Source organism: Notamacropus eugenii, chromosome 1 (genome assembly GCF_028372415.1).
Source record: "Notamacropus eugenii isolate mMacEug1 chromosome 1, mMacEug1.pri_v2, whole genome shotgun sequence".
Taxonomy (NCBI): domain Eukaryota; kingdom Metazoa; phylum Chordata; class Mammalia; order Diprotodontia; family Macropodidae; genus Notamacropus; species Notamacropus eugenii.
The window spans coordinates 208,797,976-208,815,144 of record NC_092872.1 but is presented as its reverse complement, the minus strand read 5'-3'; the positions used below and the strand labels follow the sequence as shown (position 1 = coordinate 208,815,144).

The 17,169-nt window shown below is 36.3% G+C and overlaps 1 protein-coding gene across 6 annotated transcripts in view; it reads right to left on the bottom strand.

Annotated features, from left to right (window-relative positions):
• Positions 1-17,169, bottom strand: part of BTAF1 (B-TFIID TATA-box binding protein associated factor 1) — a 118,221-nt gene that overhangs the window by 7,001 nt on the left and 94,051 nt on the right. For 5 of the 6 annotated variants that reach the window (XM_072625151.1, XM_072625152.1, XM_072625155.1 and 2 more), the window contains 10 exons: positions 14,500-14,652; positions 14,260-14,381; positions 14,005-14,172; positions 13,810-13,887; positions 12,801-12,930; positions 11,237-11,378; positions 10,985-11,115; positions 7,571-7,696; positions 6,095-6,247; positions 942-1,153 (listed from right to left, as the gene is read on the bottom strand). In XM_072625151.1, the coding sequence (XP_072481252.1) occupies positions 942-1,153; positions 6,095-6,247; positions 7,571-7,696; positions 10,985-11,115; positions 11,237-11,378; positions 12,801-12,930; positions 13,810-13,887; positions 14,005-14,172; positions 14,260-14,381; positions 14,500-14,652 (1,415 nt within the window). The other variant, XM_072625158.1, reaches the window with a different exon arrangement.

Here is a 17,169-nt window from a genome sequence, read left to right as displayed (position 1 = left end):
TTAGAATTAATTAAATTAAATTAAATTAACAATTAAAGGGATGGGTAAGGAATATGTAGAAAACAAGTGTTAGAAAGAGACAGCATGACTGCACTAAGACTAGGTCATGAGAAATTAACCTTGTTCCCTTTTTTAATAGTGTTACTAGACTGAGTGAGATCAGAAGTATGTAGAGACAATTTACTTAAGATTTTAGCAAAGCATTTGATGGAGTCTTTCATGTTATTCTTGTGGAAAAAATGGCAAGATGTAGGTTGTGATAGTATAATTAAGCAAATGTGAAATGGATTGAATGGCTGGACCCAAAAAGTGGTCATTAATGGTTCAATGTTAACTTGCAAACCCAGCGAAGAAGCCCAGGGATCTGTGCATGGCCCTCTCCTGCTTCACACATCTATCAATAACCTGGATAAAAGTATAGATGTCATGCTAACCAGATTTGCAAATCAACCAATAGTGATATAAAAATATCAAAAGAGATAAATGATATAAAGCTATGAGTAACATCTAATCTTGGGATAATGGAATTAGGATCCCAAAATACTAGAACCTCATTTAAAAGGCTAGATGATGACATTTAAGAGGGATAAATTCAAAGTATTACACTTTGGTTAAAAAAGTTAACACAAACTTGCTTAATTTAGAGTGCTTTTCATCCCTGTCTTTTCAAATTAATACCTGTATATGATAATTAAGTAGTATCTTTTGATTCTGTCATATATTCCTTGATTGAATAATACAATCAAGTTTTTTCCATGATGTTATGTTGTCCAAGAGACCTACTGAATATATGTTCTGTTAAATTATACAATGAAAATCCATCAATTTAGGTCATTTCCATATACACTTCCTTATCCAAAAGAGATCTGAAGGAACCAACTTCATTTCTAAGGATTTGGATCTTCATTATGGCCTATCTTGTGATCTTCAAGAACATTTACCGTGAGACAATGGAATGCCTTTGACCAGCGGGTATACTTCCATCTAGCCGCAGATAAGTGACAGAGGGTAGGTGAGGTTTGAGAAGATCATGTTCTACTATGTCTAGCATGCTTTTGAGCTGGCAGAAGATAAGTATCCTGTGCTGGGCCACAACAGCTTCTGTGCCACTCTCTGAAGTACTGGCACTTCCCAAACCACAGTCCAGCAGCAGCTTTAAAAAAAGGTAGAAAAAAAATGGGTCTGAGGAAAGCTCAATAAATATTGTTCACTAAGCTCATTTTGTAATAAATGTTTATCTCTACAACGAAAAACAGAGGTGACTTACCTGCTTCTCAGATTCTCTTAAAGTATATCCATACCAGATTATCTCTGTGGGCTGCAATGTCACCCTGGAGAATCTGGAACTAAGAGCTGCTCAGGCTTATCAGCCCATAGAATTTTCTGGTCCCCTCTTCAGGAGGGTACCTAACAGGCCTTTCTTCCCTTTCCTCAGTTCCTTGAGGCTCACTAGAGGGAACATATAGGTGCTCAATAAATGTCTGTTGTTGCTGGTGATGATGATGATGATGATGCCCCCAGGCCAAAGAGTCCATGCAGGAGCATCAATGTATAGAGGGTATGAGACAAAATCATGAAGCAGCTAAATATAGAAAGGATTAAAAACTGCATAAAGTAGGAAAGTAAAGAGTAATACAAACATACTTCTCTCCCCCTCTTAAATAGCTAACCTTTCTCAAAATGGTTTTATTTCTCTTTATAACACTTTCTCTAAAACACAGGAATGAAGGATTCCCTGGTGAAAATAAAGTATGGATGATGAACTCTGGAGAATTCAGGTTACAGGGAAGTAACCTCCATTTCTCCAAAGGTAATTATCAACATCAGCATATTACCCAGTGTTTGGCATGATTCCTATGTCATCTCATTGGCATCCTGGGATGGGACTCATTTACTGTGAATATTCACATAATGATATGGACTGACACTTGACACACTGCTTGCTATCACTTTTCTCAAACCCCTGTGTGGGTCTATGATCACTGGCTGTTAGATAGAAGGGACCTTAGAAGTCATCTAGGACAACTCCCTTATTTTAGAACTGAAGAAAACAAGCCCAGAGAAGAAGGATAATTCTAATGAATACATTCCTTTTAATTTTTGTAAAGTCCTTTACAAAAAAGAGAAATGACATACTCCGAATCACTTAGCAAGTTATGCTAAGACTAGGTATTTCTAAAAATATCTAGTCCAGTGCTTTTTTCTTCTTGGTAAACAATGGAGTCTCTCAGTCTTTCTGACTATATCTCAAGACACAGCAATATGAAACATCTACTTTCTGCATCCAAAACAAGATTTAAAGGTAAAATGGTACTTTCCTTATTGCAAATATGAAATGCTTAGAAGCATAGAATCTTAGGGGTTGGAAGAAATCTTCAAGGTTATTTAGTCCACTATCTCAATCAAATGCTTTAATCTCCTCTTTAATGTTTCTGACAAGTGACCATCTAGACTATATATTTTCCATGACAGGAATGATCACTATTATACAAGGAAGCCATTAGATACCTCAGTTGAAAAGTTCTTCCTTACATCAAGATGAAATCTGTCCCATTCAATAGTCCTAGTTCAGCTCCCTAGAGTTACATCATATAAGTCTGATTCCCTCCTCCAAATAATAATCCTTCAGATACATGAACAAAAAGCCATCATACTTTCCTATTTTTACAGGTTAAAAATACCCATTGCTGACCCCTGAATATTCTGGTTATGCTCTTCTGAATGAGATAATTTATTCAATGCCTCTCTTAATATGTGAAACTTTAAAATACAGTGGAACTAGTAACATCTTCCTTGTTAGTTTACTTCTACTAACACTTTAAGGTGGCATTATTTTTTGTGTGAGTCACACCATGTTACTGGTTGATAATGAATTTGCAGTCACCTTGACCCACTACATAGTTTTCATATGACCTGTTATTAATCAGATCCCTCCTGTCCTGGACTTCTACAGAAGTTTTTGACTTTAAGGGAAAGACTTTACTTTTCTCCCTAATGAACATGCCTTCTACTCACATGCCCCTGATATGATCACATTGATTTTGTCTTTTAAAATTTGATTCTATTTACAGTTAATTGATTTTGTCCTGTAACTGCCTAATTCATGTTTCTTTGTCTCAAAACTTAGTTCAGAATTCAGCTGATCTGTAATGAGTTAAGTTTAGAAATCCAGTTCTACTGCTAATCACTATTTTATTCTTGCCTCAAGGAAATCTGTTATCCTTGATATGGATGGACACCAGGGAGTCTGGTCCAGTATTTTTACACTACCAAGCTATCCTTCAAAAGTCTGCTGTCCAAGGAAGTCTGGTCCACAATCTCTAACCTTGCACTTGACTCTAATCTTGCAGGTGGACTCAAACAATGAACATTTCTCAGTCACAGGAAGGGCTTGTTACTAGCCCCTCATTCCCAGTTTCCAACCAATCACATTGTCTCCCACACCTCAGCTCTGTAACCAATCACTGATTCTGCCATTCATCATGTCAAGCTCTTTTAACCAATTATAATTTGTTCCCTGCTTATGAAGTTCTATTCTTTGTTCTGTACTCCCCAAAACTATAAAAGAGAACTGACCTCCTCATCTGGGGTCTTAGCTTTGCTGAGGAAGCTGAGATCCTATTTCTTGGTAAATTCATGTTTTACTAGTAAGCTTTATGCCTCAGTTTACCTTATTTTAACTTACACCCCTCTGTCTTTGCTTACACTGTTTTCTATGTTTGTAATACTCTGCCACCTTCACCTGTTGAACTCCTCCCCAATTTGGATGCCAAATCCTTCAAGAAGCCATTTCTCCTTCAATGAAGCATCAAGGTGATACATTGGATCACTGTTGGGCCTAGAGTCAGGAAGACCTCAGTTCAAATCCTTCCCTAAGTGACAAGTCATGTAACCTCTCTGGGCATTCTTTTTCTCATCTGTAAAATGGGAATAACAATAGCACCTCCTTCCTCCTAAGGTTGTGAGGATCAAATGAGATAACATACTTAAGAGTAAACTTCAAATTTTAAGGTGCTATATAAATGCTAATTAATTTTTTACATAGCTTCGTTTTGGGACTCTCTAAAACACGTCTTCTGTAACAGTGTGGGTAGAATATAGGGATAAGACAATCACACAACGCCCTTAGATTAAAGATCATCAGAGGTAGGTCTTATTTAAACCTGGTTATCTCTCCCAATGCCCAGCACAGCGCTCTGCACACAGCAGCTGCTTTGTATTTGAGATTTTACCTTAATGTATTTGGTGTGCTGTTCAGGTTTATTTGTGTTACTATTCATCTTGATCCTGTTACCTTATGCATTAGTTAATCCTTCAAACTTTTTATCACCTTTTAATTGGGCAGAAAAGCCTTCTATGTTCTACTTCAAGTCATGTACACTGACTGATTTCAGGAAAATTATTATAAAACTTTCTCTTACTATCCTCTCTCCCCCAATCCCATTTTCTGAGAATAGACTTGAAGAAAGATTTAAGAAAGGAGATATAATTAGAGATGTGCTATTTCTATCCTTGGTCAGAAGTTTCACTCTTAATAGCTGAAAGGAACTGAGGAAAGGGGAAAAAGGAATTATTGGGAAACCCCCCAGAGAGAATGACTGGGAATGTTCTTGACCTAAGTTGAACAGTTCTAAATTTCAGAATTCCAGATACTCCAGGGTAGGAAGTAGCCCCCTAAAATGATAATCCAGCACGGGTAATCACCTTTGGAGAAAGGAATAATTTTTATACAAATTTTTTTTTAAATACAAACAATTGTTCAATAGTGTGTTAATAGTAATGAAAAGAGGCAGTTAAAACTTCAACACTTAAAATTTTATAAAATTTTGTTTTTGATATAACTTCATTTTAACTTGTCATTATAATTATATTTTTTAAAAGATGATCAAGCAAATATTTCCTCTAGATAATTCTGAAAATCAAATGTCTCACTCTGTCTTCTCTTTCCTTTGAATATTTCTAGCTAGAAGTCAAGCAGGGTTGATTAAATAAAAGTGACTGAATGCAACTTCTTAATTTGGCTTAAAATCTACTACCATATCATATATGTGATGTATCTGTAAAGTAGCGAGACTGAGTTCATAAGCTTCACCTTCTGATTATGTTGGATTTAGATCTGATTCTTAAACAAAAAGGTTTTGATTCCTTTTTTTTTAATTGGCCAATTCTAGATACACATTCTCCCCTCATCCCACATGCAAGTTTCTCCTGTAAACCAATTTAAGCAAAACCACAGATATCTGAGAGTATGTGAACATTTCACACTCTTAGTACCCCACTTTTCTACTGAGAACTCAGAAGTTTATTTCATTATTTATTTTCCAGGACAATGATCAGTTATTACAATTATTCAGAGTCTGACTTTTACTGTTTTGTTTTAAATTACTGAATTACATTACTGAAATAATTGTCTTACCATTTCCCCTTTAATCTAATTCTAATAACTATTAGTGATAAAAAACACATTAATAAAAAAACACAGGCAACTCATGGTACTTAAACATTCATTTTTTTTGAGCTACTTCTAGAGTTCTTAAAGAAAATCACACAGCTATTTGTTTTATGTATAATGCCATCAGTAACTGACCGTCCAATTCTACACACATAAAAAAGCTTTATTGTATGGCATTTTCTATAAATTACTTGTATGAAGTGTGTTTTAAGTTCAGTAGATGTTTCTAGTGAAATTAAATTAAAATATTCACTGAACATTAACGAATGAATTAATGAATAAAATACAGATCAAGAGGACACAGATAGAAATGAGAGCAAATGCACAGCTATAAACTGCTATTTCCTGACTCTCAACCTATGGAAGAGTTAGAAGTTTATGATAGTGCTCTTCAGTACTCAGAGTGATGTTAACTTCGTAAGTTTCAGCAGTCAATAAAAACATTCCATTTTAAATTAATATTAAAATGTAATCAATAAAAGAAGTGGTGAAAAAACTATCTTCATAATGCCTGATATTTCTAGGCAAAATAAATAATATATTGATGAAATCAAAAGTAACATACTTGTGGAGAAGAAAATTCGTTCATATTTGTCAATGTGTCACAGGTCTAATCTCTATACTTTTTCCCTAATTACTTACTTGTTTCAAAGCAGAGAGCTTAGGAGCATGTTGAATATCCCGAAGAGAAGAGTTCTGAGCTGCCAGTTGTTCAGTAGTATTCTTAAATTCGGGGTGCTGGGTTGTTAAGACTAATGCTGGATGGTTGCATAGTTTACGTAAATACTGTAATGCCTTTAATAGGAACCAAAAAAAGAAAAAGAAAATAGAGCTAATCCTAAAACACTGGCTCCAAATAACAGACAAACTACTAAATTATGGGATATTTGGTCATTTTAATTATGCTACTGAAATCACCTACAGACTTGGAAGAGTGGGGATGATGCTGAGAAACAAGAATCTGTGAGATAACTGAGTACTCTGGAGAGGGCAGATGGATGTGGCCTCAAGCAGTACTTGAGAGAGTGCCTTCTACATCAAGGCCTTGAAGCTCTAAACGCATAAAACCGAGGAATCTTGAAGCAGAAGAAATCTTAAAAGATAATCCCAGGCCTTCTTCTGGTAGAGGAGAAGAGGAGGGTAAAGGGGGCTGCATCTAGGACTGTCAAGTTCTTGGTGCCTGCTGCCAAGAGGCTTCCCTTTACCACTTGCCTCCTCTTTCCAGGTTTTCTTTGTCTTCCCTCTTCCCATCATCCTCCCCCCCTGGCACAAGGGAAGAAATGCACTTGGGCCTACAGACAATTCTAGTGAGAACAATAAGGGAAAAGGTAACAGGGATCAAATATCTAGAGTTGGAAGGGACCTTAGGGTTGATCAAGGCCAGAGAAGTTAAATGGCCTACTCAGGATTACAGAGGCAGTAGTAGGAACTAATGGAGCTGGGATTCAAACCCTGGTTCTGATTCTAAATCCATTGCTTTGATGTGTAGTAAGCTATGCCTCCCATTTTAGTATGCTTGGTCCTAGGTTGCTAAACCACATCCCCCTTCACAGGAATTCTGTCATGTCCTTCCTTCTCATCTGCCACCTCTGTCTCAGGTCTGCCTAGAGCATCCAGGACTCTTAAAAGGGTTTTGATCCATTCAACAGGAGAAAGGGAAACGCATAAACCCCTTCTTTTCCACTCCCATGCTCTGGGATCTTTATGGTGTGTTTTAGTATGTGGTTTGAGAATTTGTAGATGTTTCTGTCAGAGATGATTGAAATATTTTAAGAAAGGAAAAAGGGGACCATTTGAAATAAACACCCTCTTCTGTAAAAATGTATTTCTGGCAAAAAGAACCACTGGCTCAAATCTTGACTCAAATGACAACTACATTTCTTTCAATGCTACATGCATATAACAATTATTATTTTTTAAATAAGCATCTTGAGACATTTTAAGTACCTTTAATCTCTAACAAGGGCATATACATAGTGTTGAATAAAGGATTTAATTAAGCAACTGAAACCTATGTCAATGGTTAATGTAAAACTCACCACATGTAAGGAATCTAATGTATGCATTTTGTCAGTTGCATTTAATAAGTCAGCTGCAGTGTGAAGAAGAAATCTTTACCTGGAACACATGCCCTGTAGCCTTTAGCTTTGGCTTTTCAGTTTCCTCGGCAAGTGCAGCTGTAGAAACGGTTTCGTCAACATCACATTTGGCACGAGACTTAGCAAAATCTTCATACAACTGAACCTGTAGAAATTCATCCCCCCGCCATACCAAAGTAGTGACTATCACAAGTAGTTCAAAGTATATAATTACCAAATCAACAAATATGTAATTTAAGAAAATAAGTTAAATTCTTTAAAAATTATTTGTTATTAAGTAGTGAAACATACTATGTTTCACTAAAATTAATTTTAGATTTCAGGCACAAAATTCCATTCAAATCAACAAGTATTTACCATGTCTAAAATTAAACAAGGGGCCAGGGAGTTGCCAATGACACACAAAAACAAAATACATGCTCTGCCCTCATTAGCTGGGTGACTATGGGTGAGTCATTTAAACTCTTTTAGTCTTAGTCAATAAATATTCATTAGGTGCCTACTGTGTGCCAGGCACATATGTGGAACAGCTATGTGGCTCAGTGGATAGTGTCAGGCCTACAGTAAGGACAGCTTGAGTTCAAATCCAACATCAGACACTTAGTAGCTGTTTGACCCTGGGCAAGTCACTTAACTTCTATTTGATTTAATCCACTGCAGAAGGAAATGGCAAACTATTCCAATATGGCTGACAAGAAGACCCCATGGACAGTATAGTCCACAGGGTTACGAAGAGTAGGATATGAATGAACAACTGAAGAACAACATGTGCCAGGCCCTGTGTTAAGCACTAGGGACACAAATAAAAACAAAGACAGTCCTTGACCTCAAGAAACTTACAATCTAATTGGGGGAAAAAGAAGTAGGGGTAGTGGGGAGATGGTGGGGAAGTGTTCCAAAGAAGTCCCAAAGCAGTGCAGTTGAATAGAAATGGGCAGAAAAATTGTGCTAAGCCCCTGAAGCCTGATAAGATGTGAAGACCATGGAGATTCAATCTTGGGGAACGACATTATGATGGAGAGGTTCAGAGAATTAGTTTCTTTGATGACAAAAATCATAGATTCTTGAAATACTGATATAAATAAATACTTTACGACTGTGATGCAAAATTGACTGATAAAATCCACTACCGATCCTGAAACAATCATGCTCAGTTTATAAGTATCAGCACAGCATATACCCTTAACAAGAAAGAATTGACAGTATCTTAGATTTCTAAACTGCCAACAAAGAAATACAATATTATTTGCTTACTTTGTATAGTTGCATGACAGTGATCACTACAATGTAATGCCAGTTCAAAATAAGAACCCCGGGATAAAGCCAAAAGTCATTCTAGATTCTTAGCTTTGGAAATCATCATCTTGTAGGTAAGCATGCAAAAGAACTCAAATCAACATGGGAGACCTTCTTAAGAGGCTTGAATGCTATGTAAGCATATCTCAACAATAAACACTAAGCACTTAAAGGTGTAGAGAGCCCTGGCTAGGTACTGAGGTGATACAGAATTCACATGAGAGATAACTTACCAAAGGAGGATGAGGAAGGAGATGGTAGTGTCTAAGGCAACTACAAAATACCTGGTACGTATAATATTATTTAAGTGTATTGCTGAGTTATAGGAGCTCTGAATGGGGAAGGTCAATTCCAGTTGGGGGAAGAAAAAGGGATGGTTTCATTGAGCAGGGAGCATTTTAAAGCTTTAAAGGATGGGTAGTAAGGGGAAATGGAATGAAGAAGGTAGAATCAAGAGGAGAGCCTACCTTGCCCACCACACTTCCTTTACAAAGATCTAGAAAATGAATCAGACCAAAGAAATCCAAGAAAGTCATAGTGAATCATTTTTCTAGCTCGGTCTAGGGAGATTGAGAGGTATGTTGTATGGGGAATACTCCAGTACCCAGGGACTGAAAGAAAGACAAAGTTAGGCATCAGGGCAAGAAGAGATCCCAGAGGATCGCTGAACTAATGCAGGTGAAGCAATGAATTCTACCTGGCAATTCTGGGTCAAAGATCCAGAGTAGAGAAGAGCTGTTTCAGACAAGAAGTTGCTAATGGGGACCTACCTGCATACTGAGCAAATAATAAGTTCTGGAAGCAAATAATAGATATGTGGCACTAAACTTAGGAGAAGAACAGACTGTTCAGCCCATAGCCCTGGGTGGAAGAAGCACAGGGGTAAGAACAAAGAAGTCACTGAACCTGTAGGTAGCTGAGCCCATTTGCAATCCACTAAAACTCCTAAACAGAGACAAGCCAACATACCCATACTTGGATTAGGCAACTGCAAAGCTGAAATCTGGAAGGTAGTGAACCCCTGTAATACACATCTGTTTGAGAATAAAAATACCCCCAAAGACTGATGAAATAGAGATACGTTCAAAGCGTCAGATTTTTCCTCTTAGAATCTATTATTTCCTTCAAAACTGCTCTGGCCATCTCCTGAAGGGCCTGAACCCCTTTCTTTACCTCCTCTACACTCTGCTCGCCCCACTCTTATTTTTCTCTATATCTATCCAATTAACCCTTGTGTTATCCCCTAACCATCACGCTTGCATCCTGCATACCCAAGCAGTCACCAAACTTTCTTGTTCCATTTCTACATTTCTTGCATCTGATCCCTTCTTTTTACTCATATGGCTACTACCCAAGTTCAAGGTGTTTAGAGCTTCAACTCGGGTAAACACCTCTCACTTGTACCACTGCCACAATCTCCTAATTGGTTTCCCTGATTCAAGTCTTGTTCCTCTTCAATTCAATCTCCACACCATTACCAAAGTGATTTTCCTAAAAGACAGGTCTTACCATGTTACTCTCCTACTCTATAAAATTCAATGGCTTCCTGTTGCCCCTGGGATCAGATGTAAATTTCTGTTTGACTTTTAAAGCTCCTCACAACTTGTCTCTAATCTGCCTTTCCAGCTTCCTTATATAGCACTCCCCTTCCTACCTGGAGGGTGTAGTCAGTCAGGTGTTTCTGCTGTTCTCATATGTTGACACACTGCCTCCTGTCCCTGTGCCCTTACACTGGCTGTCTCCTATGGCTGAAATGCACCTCCTCCTCATCTATGGCTCTAAGAATCCCTCTCATCCTTCAAGATTCAGCCCAAGTGCTACTTCTACATGAAGTGTAGCTACCCTGTGAGGCGCTAGCTCCCCTCCCCAACCCTCCAATTATTTTGTATTTATGTTGCATACAGAACATATGTACATGTTGTTTCCCTAGAAAGATGGTAAGTTCCCTGAGGGCAGGGACTGCTTCATTTTGGGGCTTTGTATTCCTAGCCCCTGGCAAAGTGCCTGATGAACAACAGGCAGCTAATCAATGATTGCTGGGTTACTGATTAATTTCTTTTCCATATGCATATACTCAAATGAGTAGATGGTTTCCAAGGAGGATTCCAGCTTTTTGAATACATCTTCTTTGCCTTACCTGTAGAGGGCTAAGAGTGCAGTAATAATCTTGAATAATTTTGGGTGGAAGATCCTGCAAAACATCCTCTTTCATTCTTCTCAAGAGAAATGGGAGAACCTGGCGATGTAGTGCTTCCATTGCAAGGACTCCTATTATTTTTGGAGGGGAAAAAGTGAAACAATTCAAAGCAAAAGATTCAATTCTCTACACAGGAATCTGATTATGGTCAAAATGAAATAAAACTGAGTTGAAGTAAAGGCTCTTTCTTACCCGCTTCTTGTTCTCGACTGGAGCTTCGAGCATCCCTACTTGCTAATATAGGTTTACCATAACGAGCTGCAAACTGACGTTCAGTGCCCAAAAATCCTGGCATAAGGAAATCAAAGAGTGACCAGAGCTCCAAAACGTTGTTCTGAATAAAAAGAAAAAAAAAAGGTGGGAAGAAGAGGGTAAAATACCAGTTAAATCTTAGACTACAAATATTTCCTTAAAAAAAAAAAACCAAGCGTACCAAGGAAAATCTGTGATGAAACATCTCATTCTACCCAACTTTTTAGCCTTTTCTCCCATGACATCTTCTCTCACAGTACTTAGGGCCAAAATGAATATATGTTAAGCTTTCTTACCTCCTTCCCTTAGCTCACCACCCCCTTTCCTTATCCCTAAATCCCATCCTTGCTTACTGAATTCTCAGCTATCCTTTAAGAAAATGGCTCAAACTCCATCCCTGCATGAAACTTTCCCTAACCCAATCATTTTAGTTATGACCTCCCTCCTCAGATCTCAAAGAGCATTCTGGTGCAAACTCTGTAACATAAGTATATTTTATCCTTCTCTAAGACTGAACACTGAACTCACTGAGGAGTGATCACTAGACAATAACTACTGGATAACTGATATGGACTGAATGGAGAGAGATTACTGATAGTGGCAGGGAGAGAATCTGGAAGTAGTAAAGGAGAGCAAGGAGTTTTCCAACTCTCCAACCTCAACCAGTGAAAGGTGGTAGGTGGTGGGGAGAGTTGGATAAATGAAAATGCAAGTAGAGAAGAAAGAACAGTCAGGAACTCTATATCATCAGAAGGGAGGCAGGTCTCAGTGAAAGCCAGAAGATAGAAGAAACAGGAAAGGAAAAGATGATAAGACCTCTAGTATGATGCACATCTGACATTACTTCTTCAAGTTACTAAATTCATACATCCTATTATCTGAGGTGAAGTCAGGCAAACTTTGAACATGTTGTAGCATTAAATATGAAGAAGGGAGCTTCCTGAAACTCTGGTATAATTCACAGAATCCACCAGCTTCTATACTCTACAATTTAACACTTAACCACTCTCCTACACCTGCCCACTGTCACTAACTTTCAGGGTCAATGCTGCGTTTGCTAGTAAAGTACTACTGTGATTTCCTTCAAACCTTCCCTCCTACCCCATACAATCATCAGGTATATCATCAGGTTCAGAAGTATGAAGGTTTTAGAGGAAGATCTCTTGATAAATCAATCCATGAAGGTCATTAATTTGGCTCGATATAAAAGTGAACACTAACTATAAAAAACTTTCAGTATTTAAATTTGAGTCCTATAACTTGTCAATAAAAAAACTATGATTTATTCAGACTTATTAACTATATAAAATCTACCAGTATAAAATAGCAACAGTTTGTTTGCAAGTAATAAACTAGTAATTTCTCAATGACAAATCAAACAAAATTTATCAATAATTCTTTATTTTTAAAAATAAAATTTATGAAATAAAACTATTTGAAATAATAAAATTTATACCATTTTGATATCACATACTTTAAAAAATATATAAGAGAAAATAATTACCTGGATTGGAGTTCCAGAAAGAATAATCCTATAATTGGCAGTCAATTGTTTGACAGCTTTTGATAATTTTGTTTTCCCATTTTTGATGACATGGCCTTCATCAAGAATACAGTAGTTAAATTTAATATTTCTGGAAGAGTAAATGGGAAATTTCTGCATCAGTCAACTTTTACTGATCACTTAGTGTACATGAATCTGTACAGTAACTAAAATAGACACCGCAGCTTCAGAAGGGGATGGTTTCTGAAAAGACTTATGCGAACTGGGCAGAACCAGAACATTGTGCACAGTAATACCATTATTGTAACAATGATAAACTGTGAAAGATTTATGATCTTGATCTATGATCTTATGATTAAGATAATAATCCAAGACAATTCCAAAGGGCTCAAGATGAAAAGTGCAATTCCAGAGAGAGAATTAATGAACTGAATGCAACTGAAGCATATTTTTTTTCATTTTCTTTCATTTGAAAAAAAAATTTTTTTATGACATGGCTACTGTGAAAGTATGTTTTATGTAACTTCCTATGTCTAAGGAAGACTATATTTCTTGCCTTCTCAATGGAAGGGAGAGGATTCAGAACTGAAAATAAATTTGCTTTAAAAAATACATTAGGGGTTTATAAATAGAATTTTATGGTTTAGTGATGGAACTTAATCCTCAAGTAAAAAATTTTCTGTGAGGAAATAGATTCTGAACTGAACAAGGAAGTGTAGTACAATGAAAAGAGTACTGGAATCAGTCAAATGATCTAAGTTTGAATTTCTGCTCTACTAACTTGCATCGAATTTTGGGCAATTCATTTCCTCAAAATAGGTCTCAGTTCTATGATTATAGTATCTCTAAATTCAATTTCTGCTCTGAAATCTCAAGATACTGTTGTAACAAGTCAGAATATTCCTGTTAAAATTTTTCTTAAAGAAACAATCCATTTTTAATTTAAGGTTTTATCACTATCTAAAAATTAAACATGCTTAGAACTAAATAGAAAATTTAAAATTCTTACTTAAAAAAGTCTATGTCATTCCGTACAACATCATAAGAAGCCACTATCAGATTATGTTTTTTGACTTGGTGCTGTAACCTTTATAAATGAAGAAACAAGAGATAAGCAAAAGTTTATAAAGTATTCAATTTGCTATAAAAAAGTATTTCCATTTGAAACAATGGCTGAAAAATTTCTCTGTTTCAGAGCTCTTACCTTATTCTTTCAGTTGGAGGTCCAGTGTAGTGCAAAGGATTGAGATACTCTTTGGAACAAAATTTACCTACTTCATCAACCCAGTGACCTGTTAGAGTGGGAGGACAAACGACCAACGATGGAAGCGGCATGCATTCTGCTACTTTAGATCTTGCATATTCCTGGGCTCTTTACAACATCAAAACATATTAAAATTACCAACTTTTAAAAATTTCTCAGAATCTTCAAGTCTTACAAAATTAATCTCTGAATTACCTGAAACAGTGGTCTCCTGCTAGAATGCAAATAGACTGTAATGTTTTTCCTAAACCCATATCATCGCAAAGAATTCCATGAAGTTTGTACTTATTAAGAAATGCCAACCAATTCACACCATCCTATAAGATTTATGGGAGGTAGAAAAGAGAAAATATTGATGAACTGATTAGAAATTTTTAAAAAAGTATCCCTTGGCAACACAGAAGAAATCTTATTCATATAAGCAAGAAATATTACCTGCTGATATTTTCTTAGTTCAGCTTTGATGGGAACTGGAATCTTATAATTTTCTAATTTTTTCCCATCCAATAACTGCTCCAAGAAGTGTCGTTCTTTGGCTTTCAACTGGATTAATTCTTCTGACATATTTGGAGGATCAGGAATGCCTGCCTAAAATGATTTTTTCCTTTTAGTTCTCCAAATTCAAACCATAAATAAGCTTATCTGCAATTAATCTATAACTCATATCTACCAAATTGTCAATCAAAACTGGTTAGTCACAAGTTCTACCATCATATTGATGTATACTACTTTAAACTGAAACTTTCACTACAATTTTGAAAATCTGGGAAAAAATACAAGTAGAATATAGAGAATTTGTGAAAGGATTAAAATTGCCATTCGAAAATAATGTCAAAAATATTTTTACGTACAAGGTAGTATTTTCACAATTTTCTTCCTAAAACATCACTTACAGTATCCAAAAATCCATGGTTATACATGGTACAATTTTAAAATCTTTTAATTAAATGATAATATCAGATTCACAATTGCAGTTGACTGAGACCTCAGAATCTTCCATGATCCTAAGAAATATAATAAAATTTCTAAAACAAACACACTGTTAAAACTTAAAGTTGTTAGAACTTAGGAACTCAGAGCTGATTTTATGCTTTACCCAAGACAAAATTAAAGTATTTCAATACTAGCCTCAGAATGTACAAAAATAACAGCAAAATTAATTCTAATAATGTCAGAATGAAAAAAAAATCACTGCAACATTTGGCTGCTGCTTCTTACTCCCAAACTGGTCCAGGAGCAGTGAGTAAGCTGAGTGAACAGGTATAAAAGGGAAGAAAAATAAGGTCAGGAGCTTCCTGAGAGTCCCAGAACTCAAGGATCTCAGTCCATCTCATTCCAGAGTTTTAATAAACATTAGTAAATTAAAAATTAACATGACATTATATACAATACATTATTATGTATGATAAACAGAATTTGCTGCTGAGTTATAGAAAATTAAATATTACTTAGAAAAATATTTTTATAAATTTGACACAGGTACAACTGTTCTAAAAAAATGAGTTAAAATAAAGACATGTATTTTATTTCCATGGTAATATTCCGTTAGTATCAAATGGTTATATTTGGTTGTTCTTTATCAGTTATAAAACTACCACTCCAAAGTACCATACAAATATATGAAAGTATAAGATTACATTTGGACAACACCAAAAATGTTAAAGGCCACAAAGAACTTTATATACGTTATCTTATTTGATTCTCATTACAACTCTGTAAGGTAGGAAGTGTAGATATTATTCCCATTGTATAAATGAGAGAACTCATTTATACAATGCTATTGCTATTTTCCTAAGGTCTCAGGGTTAATAAAGGTCAGAACTGGGCCTCAAAACTAAGTCTTGCATTTAAATCCAATGTTCCCTCTTCTATACCATGATATCCCCCTACATCTTACTACCTCATGCTGAGACCAGAGTAATGACCCAGATGGTCTCTCCAGTTCTACTTTGTTCAACCTGCAATCTATCTTTTACATTATAAATATAGATTCATTTTCAAGTATGGCTTTCCTCATGCTAAAACAAACTCTACATATGTTATTTCCTTATTGACAATAAGATCACAGCTATAAAATTCTAGTCAAAGAATCTCACAAGTCACCTAGTCCCAGAGTTCAGGTTCATAAAAATTTTTTCTGGGGGGGAAAGAGGCACATGCCTAACCCTAAAATTTATTTTGCTTGACTATATACATACTTGTACCAGGGAGTTTTGTTTTTTCTTCATTTCTCAATGGGGACAGGAGGGAGCAAAAATGGAAAAAACCAAAACTGAACAAGCAAGTCACCTAGTTCAATACCTTTATTTTACAGATAAAGAAATGGAGATCAAGGGAGGACTGACGGGCCAATTAGTCAACAAAAATTTAGTAAGCATCTACAATGTGCCAGGCAATGTATTAAGTGCTGGTGATATAAAGAAAGGCAAAAAAATAAAAATAAACGGTCCCTGTCCTCAAGGAGTTCACCTTCCAATAGGAAAGGCAAACATGGAAATAAGTATGTAGTATGTGTATGTGTGTGTGTGTGTGTATGTGTGTGCATGTGCGTGCATATATATGTAAATAGATGTAAAAATGAGATTACTGACCACTAGCTAACAGTACATACGTACAGTATAAATAGAGGTAATCTATACAGTATACATACATACAGTATAAATAGAGGTAATCTAGCAAGAGGAGGAGAGTGGGAAAAGTTTCTTGAAAACAGTGAAACTTGAGATGAAGCTTTAATGAAGTCAGAAAGTATAAAGGGAGATTACTCCAGACATGGGGATAATCAGTGAAAAGGTCAGTGAAGAGAATATCACGTACAAGGAACAGCAAGGTAGGAAGAGGTCATACTATAAAGGATTTTATCTCTGATCCTGGAGGTAACAGAAAACCACTGGAGTTACTGAAGAGGAAAGTGACTTGGTCAGACCCACGCTTTTTGAAGACGGATTTGATGGCTTAGTGGAGGATGGATTGAAGGGGGAGTGTGCATTGGGGATGGTATGTGTGTGTGGGGGGAGGGCAGGGGGGAATTTGACGCAGGGACTAACCAGAAGGCTATTGCAATTGTGAGCTTGGGCAAAGGGGAGAATGATGGTACTGTTGACA